Here is a 12,772-nt window from a genome sequence, read left to right on the forward strand (position 1 = left end):
TGGAGGTTGAAGTCCAGCCTCAAGGCTGACACCAAGCCAGCCTCACCTGGTAACACTTCAGCGCAGAAACGCCGTACGCTCAGCCAGCATTTGTTAATTGTCTGTTGTGTCTCAGGCGCTGTCCTGGGTACAGGGAATCTGGACACATGTCCTGGGCATGTTGACTGGATCAGAAGAAAAGCATCTTGTGGATGCTCACAGCACCTCTGCGGTGGACAGAAGGAAGCCTGAGTTGTTAGCATCTCACCTTGTGGCCGGGGGTTCCCTGGTCTCACGGCTCTTCAGCTCTGTGTGGGGTCCCTGTGCGCTGAACAGCGCCTGGCACGTTGTAGACACTTGACTCGCAGCCAGGCAAGTCGGATTTCAGAACTCACGTCAGGGACTCAGCTTCTTTCCATCTGCCTGTAAGAGTGTGAATAAAAGTGCGACCGTTCACGTGGAGAAGCTGCCTTCCGAGGGGTGTCCATGAGCATGGTATACTGCACTTCCTGAAGTCGGCCCGGGGCCCTGTGATCCGCCCGTGCAAACATCAGCCAGCCGACTGGCACATTCCACTCCCTTCTGCCCCCGACTGAGTAACATTTCAGTGTCCTGATTCCTTGACCCTGGGGGGTAAAGGGGAAAACATCTGTTTCGTCCCTCTGTTCTTCCAAACCCACAGAGCTCCTCCAAGCAGCCGGGGTTTGAAAGAAGCCCTTTGCCTGCCCTGACGGGGACCGGTGGGGCTGTGCGTCGGCCACACCTAGGGACGCACTGTGACGGCGGCCGCAGAGCGGCTGAGGGCAGCCGAGTCATCCAAGCAGAAAGCACGTCTAGGAGCAGATGTGCCTCCTGCAGAGCCGAGGGAGTCGTGAGGGGCGGAAGTGCCGTGTATCTGGAGGTGGCGGCGGGAGAGGGTGCTTTGTGGGGCAAGTACCCTTCTGCCTGGATTCCACCTCGAGACACAGGGGGACCAAGCAGTCAAGGGGGGACACGCGCGCGAGCCGGCTCCGTGTGCGGCACCGGCTCCCGGGCAGCAGTAGCAGTACTTCCGTGGACTCTTCGTGGTATCCGAAATCTGCAGGCTGCCCTCTGACTGGATGAGTAATGTTTGTTTACATTTGGAATGTGGGGCTGGTGCCTGGTCACCGATGTCCTTGGGGTGTCTGCGACCCCTGTTCGTTTTAAAGGGTGTTTTCTTGGCTGTACCACAGCCTGAGAGGGCTCCCCCTGCTGGCTGTGGCCGGTAGAACCTGTACGGTTAGGTCCCAGGGCTTGTATAGATATTTTTCACGTAGGTGCACGTGGGCTCCTGGAGCCCAGCTCTCAACTTCCCAATCTTCTTCCCGCAGCCTCCCTGAGCAGCCTTCTGATCACACCGTTCCCGTCTCCAAGCTCCTCTACGTCCTCCTCCAGCAGTTACCAGCGCCGCTGGCTTCGGAGCCAGACCACGAGCTTGGAAAACGGCATCATTCCCAGGAGGTGAGCTGGGTTCCCCTGGCTGTGCAGGGTACTGGGGCTGGCGGCCCAGCGATGCTGGCGGACACTGCACTCACTTGCTGTCGGCACAAACGGGCCGGAGCTTTCCACTCGGCTTCAGCTCAGCCTGGAAGTTCACAGGTGAGAGGTTCCGGGAAAGACACTGGGACTACCTGGGTAGATTTGACATTGATTGAAAGTGAGTGTGTGCTCTCTTTGCACTGGGTCCCTTCCAGGTGTAGCCTTTGTAAGTTAGAAGGCTGGAATGGCTTACGGTGACTCACACCAGTGTGGTCTTTGAAAATATATGAACTCAAGGATGGTTAATTTTTGGTGAAACAAATTCTTAAACAGTCAACAGTCTGCTTATGAATAGAGACAGCATCGAGATATTCTCTGCCTTCATTTCAGTTGGTTTTCAGATCTAAAGTTTAGTTATGTTGCAAAACTCACGTTTTTGGCTTATGATGATGTTACATCAGTACCTTCCCACCTCTTCTTCCTACAACCCAAAAACTTAAAAGGGAATTTAGAAATGAAGGAATTAATTACCTATGAAAAACCCACGTGACAGTTGGTTACCTTAGTAAGTGAATAGAGGTCGGCATGTGTCGGCTCTGAGAAGGGGTAAAGAGCTGGCTGCAGGCCTGCACTTCAGGAGCTCACAGAGACGATGCTCACGTAAACAGTGGTGTGAAGAAGGTAAGTGCTAAACGCTCAGAGGGGCATGGGGGTGTGCGGCTCGGGGGCGGGACGCAGCCTCGCGGGAGGTCTTGGGGTTTGGGCAGCCTTCGTGAAGGGGGGCACCTGAAAGCACAGGCTGAGAAACGGGGGAGCCGAGGCGTGTGCAGGGCATCGGGCTGCTGGCCCCCTTCTCCCAAAATTAACATCACGTGTTAGTTTTGTTTGTTTGTTTGTATTTAAAGAAACATTATGTTCCAGGGCTTCAGGCATTTTCAGAATAATCTATAAAATGAATGTAAGGCTTTAACATTAAAAATATTTTACTTACAAAATATAATAGAAATAATAGTGATACGTGACTATTATCACAAAGTTATAAATTACCAAAATGTTTTGGTGTAAAAATTTTATATAATATAATCAATAGTAATACTTCAGTCACTATCTTCATTCATCATAAGGTTTTGCTGGCTCACTTTTCTGCACATTCATTTGTTCAGGTCATCAAAATGTGTACGTCAGTCGACATAACTGAAAGCAGCATTAGTCATTCCTGGCAAATGCAAGCTGATAAATAATTTTTGATAACTTTTTTATTTTGGGAAAGTTCTTTGTGCGCATTGAAGCTGTTACTGGAGCTTTATAGGTTATAACAACATTGAGATAAATTTGTAATAAACCTTAAAAATATAAATTTTGGGTTGTTTGGCCTGAGGTGATCCAGCAGTGGAGGCTACAGGCTCTTTCTTGAGGCTAATGGCGGACTCTGGGAGGGCTCACGCCAAGGAGTACTTCCCAGAACTTCTGCTGCCAGTGTCCTTGTCCCCGCAGTGAGCCACAGCCACCCCCCACCTCTGCAGGAGACCCCCCAACACTAGCCAGCCGTGGGACTGACAGGGTCTCGGTGCTCTGGCCGGGTGTCAGGCCTGAGCCTCTGAGGTGGGAGAGCCGAATTCAGGACACTGGACCACCGGAGACCTCCCGGCTCCACGTAATATCAATGGGTGAGAGCTCTCCCAGAGATCTCCATCTCAACACTAAGACACAGCTCCACTCAACAACCAGCAAGCTACAGTGCTGGACACCCTATGCCAAACAACTAGCAAGACAGGAATACAACCCCATCCATTAGCACAGAGGCTGCCTAAAATCATACTAAGTTCACAGACACCCCAAAACACACCACCGGATGTGGACCTGCCCACCAGAAACACAAGATCCAGCCTCATCCACCAGAACACAGGCACCAGTCTCCTCCACCAGGAAGCCTACACAACCCACTGAACCAAACTTACCCACTGGGGACAGACACCAAAAACTACAGAAACTATGAACCTGCAGCCTGCGAAAAGGAGACCCCAAACACAGTAAGTGAAGCAAAATGAGAAGACAGAGAAACAGCAGATGAAGGAGCAAAGTAAAAACCCACCAGACCAAACAAATGAAGAGGAAATAGGCAGTCTACCTGAAATAGAATTCAGAATAATGATAGTAAAAATGATCCAAAATCTTGGAAATAGAATGGAGAAAATGCAAGAAACGTTTAACAAGGACCTAGAAGAACTAAAGAGCAAACAAACAATGATGAACAGCACAATAAATGAAATTAAAAATTCTCTAGAAGGAATCAATAGCAGAATAACTGAGGCAGAAGAACGGATAAGGGACCTGGAATATAAAATAGTGGAAATAACCACCGCAGAGCAGAAAAAAGAATGAGAAGAATTGAGGACAGTCTCAGGGACCTCTGCGACAACATTAAACGCCCCAACATTCGAATTATAGGGGTCCCAGAAGAAGAAGAGATAAAGAAAGGGACTGAGACAATATTTGAAGAGATGATAGTTGAAAACTTCCCTAATATGGGAAAGGAAATAGTTAATCAAGTCTAAGAAGCACAAAGAGTCCCATACAGGATAAATCCAAGAAGAAGCATGCCAAGACACATACTAATCAAACTGTAAAAAATTAAGTACAAAGAAAAAATATTGAAAACAGCAAGGGAAAAACGACAAATAACACACAAGGGAATCCCCATAAGGTTAACGGCTGATCTTTCAGCAGAAACTCTGCAAGCCAACAGGGACTGGCAGGACATATTTAAAGTGATGAAAGGGAAAAACCTACAACCAAGATTGCTCTACCCAGCAAGGGTCTCATTCAGATTTGACGGAGAAAATAAAACCTTTACAGACAAGCAAAAGCTAAGAGAATTCAGCACCACCAAACCAGCTTTACAACAAAAGCTAAAGGAACTTCTCTAGGCAGGAAACACAAGACAAGGAAAAGACCTACAATAACAAACCCAAAACAATTAAGAAAATGGTAATAGAAACACACATATCGATAATTACCTTGAATGTAAATGGATTAAATGCTACAACCAAAACATTGTCTGAATGGATACAAAAACAAGACCTGTATACATGCTGTCTATGAGAGACACACTTGAGACCTAGGGACACATGCAGACTGAAAGTGAGGGGATGGAAAAAGATATTCCATGCAAATGGAAGTCAGTACAAAGCTGGAGTAGCGATTCTCATATCAGACAAAATAGACTTTAAAACAGAGTATTACAAGAGACAAAGAAGGACAGTACATAATGATCAAGGGATCAATCCAAGAAGAAGATATAACAATTGTAAATATTTATGCACCCAACATAGGAGCACCTCAATACATACGGCAAATACTAACAGCCATAAAAGGGGAAATCGACGGTAACACAATCATAGTAGGGGACTTTATCACGCCAATTTCACCAATGGACAGATCATCCAAAATGAAAATGAATAAGGAAACACAAGCTTTAAATGATACATTGAACAAGATGGGGACTTAATTGATGTTTATAGGACATTCCATCCAAAACCAAAAGAATACACTTTCTTCTCAAGTGCTCATGGAACATTCTCCAGGATAGATCATATCCTGGGTCACAAATCAAGCCTTCATAAATTTAAGAAAATTGAAATCGTATCAAGCATCTTTTCCAACCACAACGCTATGAGATTAGAAATCAATTACAGGGAAAAAACGTAAAAATACACGAACACGTGGAGGCTAAACAATATGTTACTAAATAACCAAGAGATCACTGAAGAAATCAAAGAGGAAATCAAAAAATACCTAGAGACAAATGACAATGAAAACACGACAATCCAAAACCTATGGGATGCAGCAAAAGCAGTTCTAAGAAGGAAGTTTATAGCAATACAATCCTACCTCAATAAACAAGAAAAATCTCAAACAATCTAACATTACACCTAAAGCAATTAGAGAAAGAAGAACAAAAACCCCAAAGTTACCAGAAGGAAAGATGACATAAAGATCAGAGCAGAAATAAATGAAAAAGAAATGAAGGAAACAATAGCAAAGATCAATAAAACTAAAAGCTGGCTCTTTGAGAAGATAAACAAAATTGATAAACCATTAGCGAGACTCATCAAGAATAAAAGGGAGAAGACTCAAATCAACAGAACTAGAAATGAAATTAGAAATGAAAAAGAAGTAACAACTGACACTGCAGAAATACAAAGGATCATGAGAGATTAATTACTACAAGTAACTATATGCAAATAAAATGGACAACCTGGAAGAAAAGGACAAATTCTTAGAAAAGTACAACTTTCCAGGACTGTACCAGGAAGAAATAAAAAATATAAACAGATCAATCACAAGCACTGAAATTGAAACTGTGATTAAAAATCTTCCAATGGACGAAAGCCCAGGACCAGATGGCTTCACAGGCAAATTCTATCAAACATTTAGAGAAGAGCTAACACCCATCCTTCTCAAACTCTTCCAAAATATAGCAGAGGGAGGAACACTCCCAAACTCATTCTACGAGGCCACCATCACCCTGATACCAACACCAGACAAAGATGTCACAAAGAAAGAAAACTACAGGCCAATATCATTGATGAACATAGATGCAAAAATCCTCAACAAAATACTAGCAAACAGAATCCAACAGCACATTAAAAGGATCATACACCACGGTCAAGTGGTGTTTATCCCAGGAATGCAAGGATCCTTCAATATATGCAAGTCAGTCAATGTGATAAACCATATTAACAGATGGAAGGAGAAAAAACATATGATCATCTCAGTAGATGCAGAGAAAGCTCTCGACAGAAGTCAACACCGATTTATGATAAAAACCCTCCAGAAAGTAGGCACAGAGGGAACTTTCCTCAACATAATAAAGGCCATATGTGACAAACCCACAGCCAACATCGTCCTCAATGGTGAAAAACTGAAACCATTTCCACTAAGATCAGGAACAAGACAAGGTTGCCCACTCTCACCACTGTTATTCAACATAGTTTTGGAAGTTTTAACCACAGCAATCAGAGAAGAAAAAGAAATAAAAGGAATCCAAATCAGAAAACAAGAAGTAAGATTGTCACTGTTTGCAGATGATGTGATACTATACATAGAGAATCCTAAAGATGCCACCAGAAAACTACTAGAGCTAATCAATGAATTTGGTAAAGTAGCAGGATACAAAATTAATGCACAGAAATCTCTTGCATTCCTATACACTAATGATGAAAAATCTGAAAGAGAAATTAAGGAAACACTCCCATTTACCATTGCAACAAAGAGAATAAAATACCTAGGAATAAACCTACCTAAGGAGATAAAAGACCTATATGCAGAAAACTATAAGACACTGATGAAAGAAATTAAAGATGATACAAATAGATGGAGAGATATACCATGCTCTTGGATTGGGAAAATCAACATTGTGAAAATGACTCTACTACTCAAAGCAATCTACAGATTCGATGCAATCCCTGTCAAACTACCAATGGCAGTTTTCACAGAACTAGAGGAAAAAAATTCACAATATGTATGGAAAGACATAAGATCCCGAATAGCCAAAGCAATCTTGAGGAAGAAAAACGGAGCTTTAGGAATCAGGCTCCCTGACTTCAGACTATACTACAAAGCTACAGTAATCAAGGCAGTATGGTACTGGCACAAAAACAGAAATATAGATCAATGGAACAGGATAGAAAGCCCAGAGATAAACCTGAGCACATATGGTCGGTCACCTTATCTTTGATAAAGGGGGCTAGAATATACAATGGAAAAAGACAGCCTCTTCAATAAGTGGTGCTGGGAAAACTGGACAGCTACATGTAAAAGAATGAAATTAGAACACTCCCTAACACCGTACACAAAAATAAACTCAATATGGATTAAAGACCTAAATGTAAGGCCAGACACTATAAAACTCTTAGAGGAAAACATAAGCAGAACGCTATATGACATAAATCACAGCAAGATCCTTTTTGACCCAGCTCCTAGAGAAATGGAAATAAAAACAAAAGTAAACAAATGGGACCTAAGGAAACTTAAAAGCTTTTGCACAGCAAAGGAAACCATAAACAAGACCAAAAGACAACCCTCAGAATGGGAGAAAATATTTGCAAATGAAGCAACTGACAAAGGATTAATCTCCAAAATTTACAAGCAGCTCATGCAGCTCAATAACAAAAAAACAAACAACCTAATCCAACAATGGGCAGAAGACCTAAACGGACATTTTTCCCAAGAAGATATACAGACTGCCAACAAACACTTGAAAGAATGCTCAACATCACTAATCATCAGAGAGATGTGAATCAAAACTACAATGAGGTATCACCTCACACAAGTCAGAATGGCCATCATCAAAAGATCTGCAAGCAATAAATGCTGGAGAGGGTGTGGAGAAAAGGGAGCCCTCTTGCACTGTTGGTGGGAATGTAAATTGATACAGCCACTATGGGGAACAGTATGGAGGTTCCTCAAAAAACTAAAAATAGAACTACCATATGACCCAGGAATCCCACTACTGGGCATATACCTGGAGAAAACCATAATTCAAAAAGAATCATGTACCACAGTGTTCACTGCAGCACTGTTTACAACAGCCAGGACATGGAAGCATCCTAAGTGTCCATCGACAGATGAATGGATAAAGAAGGTGTTGGCACATATTTACAATGGAATATTACTCAGCCATAAAAAGAAACGAAGTTGAGTTATTTGTAGCAAGGTGGATGGACCTAAGTCTGTCATACAGAGTGAAGTAAGTCAGAAAGAGAAAAACAAATACCGTATGCTAACACATACATGTGGAATCTTAAAAAAAAAAAATAGTTCTGAAGAACCTAGGGGCAGGACAGGAATAAAGACGCAGATGTAGAGAATGGACTTGGGGACACAGTGAGGGATAAGAGTAAGCTGGGATGAAGTGAGAGAGTGGCATGGACATATATACACTACCAAATGTAAAATAGCTAGCTAGTGGGAAGCAGCTGCATAGCACAGGGAGATCAGCTGGGTGATTTGTGACCGCCTGGAGGGGTGGGATAGGGAGGGAGATGCAAGAGGGAGGGGATCTGGGGATATATGTCCACGTACAGCTGATTCACTTTGTTATACAGCAGGATTGTAAAGCAATTAGACTGAAATAAAGATGTTAAAAAACAAGAAAGAAAAAAACATAAATTTCAGTACATCTGGATCAGACGATTCTTAGGGAACATTTTGCTAAAGATTCAGTTCTCCACACACATCCATTTTGTGTAAGTCTGAGTTGAATTTTAAATGTATCTTTATGCACGGTTATTTTAATGTTTCCTCTGCCATTTCCTGTGACTTACAGAGGTCTTACAAGAAACTGGAAGCGTCTTCATGGGCTGCATATAATTCAGAATGCCTGTTTACGCACTGTGTCACTACATCGTCAATTATACGGAAATTTAATTTTAAAAGGGGCTTCATTACTAATAATTTCTTCTTCTGAAGCTTCATATGAAAGTTGTGGGTATTTTCTATCCAATGCAGCAATCTCTACATTCAATTTCTGTTTCTGTGCCTGTGAATATTTGCTTTGCAATGTTGCTGCAGTTTTCAAAACGAGATATTAACAAACTCTTTAAAGAATTCTAATAACTCCCTGATGTACTTTATCGTGTTGTGAACCGTAGGCTCTTCCTTTGTGATAGTTTACTGCCCTGGGGCTCAGGACGAAGAGCTAAGTGTTGTGCAGACTCCACAGGGGTGGGCTCTGATGATGGACAGACAGGCTGCCTCCCCCTCGGTCCGTGCCTTGCCCCAGCCCTTCCCCCCTCCCATGGCCGTGCCGTCTGCCGCCGCCGCCGCCGCCGCCTATCTGGGCCCAGGTCCCAGCCTTGGGGCCTTGTGGCACCGCCTTGGTTCTGGACTCGGGGGTGTGTGCCTGACCCCAGGCCAGCGACCCAGCTTCCGACCCCGCGCCGTGTGCTCGGCTGCCTGGCGTCTGCCCTGCCCACGCCCATGCGTCATCACCCCATCAGACTTCACTTCCAGAGCACAAGTTAAAGGTGACACGGTTAAGAATCAAGGTAGCACCCGGAGAACGTCACCGCGAGCCTGGGCCCTCCTGAGAGCAGCCCCGCAAGGCGGGGCGGGGCGGGGCGGCGCAGGCTGTGCGCAGATGGTCCTGGACTCGCCCTTGCCTGACGCCCAGGACGGAAGAGCCGCGGGCGCTCAGCTTCGGTCACTGTGCTCGCGAAGACCCTTCGATTACCGGGGTCGCCGCCCGTCTCTCCCTTGTGGCAGGTGTGTGGGCGGGGATTAGTTTCTGACGCGGGACCGGAGAACACTGGGTACCAGGGATGCGATCGCCTCCGGCTCTGAGAGGAAGTCACCGCACTCAGGGACCTGGTTCCTGAGAGAGTGCAGGGCGGCCAGGGAGGATCTTCACAGTCTTACGGTTGGTTGCTCGCTGACCCCCGTGCCACGTGGGGAGCTTCGGCGACCGGCGGGTGGGGGGAGTCGGCGGGGGGCAGTTTACCCGCTGGCGCAGAGGTGCTGTCCGTGGAGGAGAGAAGCTGCGGATTCCCGCCTTAGTGTGGCTGGTGAAACCCTAAAGAAGCAGGTATGACGTCCCAGAAAGGCTTTGGCCCGGCATTGTAAAATGAGTAACCAGAAAGAGTCGCTGATGAGATGTTCCTTGACCTGCAGAAATGGCGGTTTCATATGTACCAACATAACCCATAGATTCCGCCTCCATTCAGAGCTGACATAACCAGTCAGACTGAGCAGTCCTGAGGCCCATTACAAGTCACTGAGATGTATTTAAATAGTCAGTTTGGGATCTTGAAGTATTTACAAGGTATGTAAACGCTCATTCATGTGTCAACAAAATTCTACTTGAAAAATCCAGTGTGTAGCGTGGTCTTCCCTTGACTTGAAGGCCTGTCAGCTGGTGTGACCGCTCCCAGCCCGTCCCCCCAGTGGATGGGTCAGACGTGGCACCAGAGCCCCTGGTCACTCCCAGTGTCCGAGCAGCGAGCCAGGGCTAGCAGACAGAACCCCTGGGCTGTGACTCCGGCGTGGTCACTGAAAAGCTTTCTGTTTTGAAGCAGGTTGGTTAGTCACTCTGCCCCAGTTTTCACATTTGCAGAATGGTCCGTGTATCCTGCCTGTTGCCTTGAGGGTAAAGCTAGGATGAAGTAGTTGTGTGCATACTTAAATTTTTTAAGACGTTCTGAAACATGCTTTCATTGTAGATTGATCTTAAAAGTATATTTACAAATTCTGCATGACCTGATTTATCCCGGTTTGCGTGGTTGATCCAGGACGACAGATTGAATGCAGCTCAGTTGCTTTAGAATTCAGCAGAGAGACATAGGGAAGCGGGTAAGAGGCACGCACGCTATTAAAGCTGCGGGTGTTTCTCAGAAATTCGGCAGACGGCACCGTCCGCCGTGCTAGGTGCAGTTGGCTACTGTTTCTAGGGTGGAGCTGAAGCCGACACACATCTGCAGAGGGCTCAGTGGTCACTGCAGTCTGATTATTAAGGACCACAGTGGCCAAAGATGAGTGGACTGATGGAGTCATTTTACTTTTGCAAAAGGGGGGAAATAGGAGATAACGAAGAAGAAAGGGTTGGAAGAAAGAATGGGTGTCGCATAAGCTCAGAATTTCCTCTACAGAATAGGAGTAAACTGGTGCAGAAAAGCAGAGTTATAGGACGAGCACTCTGGAGAAGAAGAGGGAGCATTGTTTGAAGTTAAGTAAAATGGTAAGAGCGCCTCGAGAATTTCTTTCTGACGAGCAGATGATTAGGATCTAGGGATTTCTCAGAGAAAGCAATGCTGGTTTATTTTAACGGGCAGCATTTACAAGAGCATCTGGAAACCATGTCCTTCCCGCGCCATGTCTGTCGGCGAGGACTTTTACTGATTTACCAGCCACACCTAAGTCTCCGGCATCTTGCTTAAAGTGGAGCAAAACAATGACATATCCCTCTGAGGTTAGGGCAAGATGTCTTCTCCTTTCCTTTAAAAATAAGATAGCTTTCCTGACCATAAATCTTCTGATGTGTGTATGTTTTTAAGACGTGGGTATGTTGGAAATCACGGGAACATTACAGGCTGTGAGCAGGGCACTACAGAACAAGTTAAAGACCAAGAAGGGGGCTTCCCTGGTGGCGCAGTGGTTGAGAGTCCGCCTGCCGACGCAGGGGACACGGGTTCGTGCCCGGGTCCGGGAAGACCCCACATGCTGTGGAGCGACTGGGCCCGTGAGCCATGGCCGCTGAGCCTGCGTGTCCGGAGCCTGTGCTCCGCAATGGGAGAGGCCACAGCAGTGAGAGGCCTGCGTATCGGTTAAAAAAAGAAAAAAAAAAAAAGACCAAGAAGGAGGATGGCTGCCTCAAGCCCCGTGAGCAGACGTGACCGTTCGGGTGTAGCTTGTAGTAAAGGAGGTGGTGTCCCAAGCTTGGTGACAGACAAGGCTGAATGGTGGAGCCCGTGAGAAAGAGAAGGCTCCCTGCACGCCTACCATGTGCCAGGCTAGGCGCTTTCATTTGCAGTGTGATGTCCTTTGCTTTGGTGTCTTTGTAGAAAAAAACAAACTAATTAAAAAACTTTTTTTCACTCTTGCCGTTAGCAGCTATGTGGTCACATGCTGGTTTTTCAGACTAAAGTAGAGATATGGATTGGCCATGTTTGTGAGGCTTACCCCTTACGACAAATTGAATACATATTCAGAGTTTATTGGCTTCTTTTATCCTAGAAGCAGAGTCTCTGCAAAGAATCTTAAGTTGGTCGAGGATCTGACTGTAGCAAAAGAGAGGTGGGTCTTTCTGCTTGGGGGGTTTCCCAGAGGGTATCCCCAGTCGCATGGCTTAATCTCAGCATTTACAGGAGTAACTTCATCTAATGGTTTTAATAACCTTGGGAAAGCAAGCTTCAGCTACTAGTAAATGTCCAAACGTGATGCCTGGGTCACACAGAATACCACAGAGGACCATCTCTCCTCAGATGTTCTTATCCATCGGTATCTATCAGCCAAAACAAAGGGCCTGTGTTTTGAGCCAACGGGTGCTTCACACCCCTTTCTAAATGCGGCCAATCTGATGTAACATAGTCCAAGGGAAAAGGGCTAAGAGTCTAACAAGGGGACGTTTGAAATTACTTTCAGTTCTCACTTAAGTTTCTTTTTGTGTTAGGCTAACACTGAGTGTCAGGCAGAGGTTTTCATTTTCGCGACGGAGTCTGATGCAGGAGGACAACCTGGCGGTAGACACACTCTCAGTTAGGACCGCGTGCCCGGATCGGCCACCAGGGTGTCGCCC

The 12,772-nt window shown here is 45.5% G+C and overlaps 1 protein-coding gene across 1 annotated transcript in view; it reads left to right on the forward strand.

Annotated features, from left to right (window-relative positions):
• FNIP2 (folliculin interacting protein 2) overlaps positions 1–12,772 on the forward strand; it is a gene marked incomplete at its 5' end in the record, with an annotated part of 67,646 nt that overhangs the window by 22,075 nt on the left and 32,799 nt on the right. The window contains one exon of the mRNA XM_082653290.1: positions 1,332–1,461. Coding sequence (XP_082509416.1) covers positions 1,332–1,461 — 130 coding nt within the window. The remainder of the gene's footprint in view (positions 1–1,331; positions 1,462–12,772) is intronic.

The sequence above is a fragment of the Grampus griseus genome (assembly GCF_964374135.1).
Source record: "Grampus griseus genome assembly, chromosome: 4".
NCBI classification, from domain to species: Eukaryota; Metazoa; Chordata; class Mammalia; order Artiodactyla; family Delphinidae; genus Grampus; species Grampus griseus.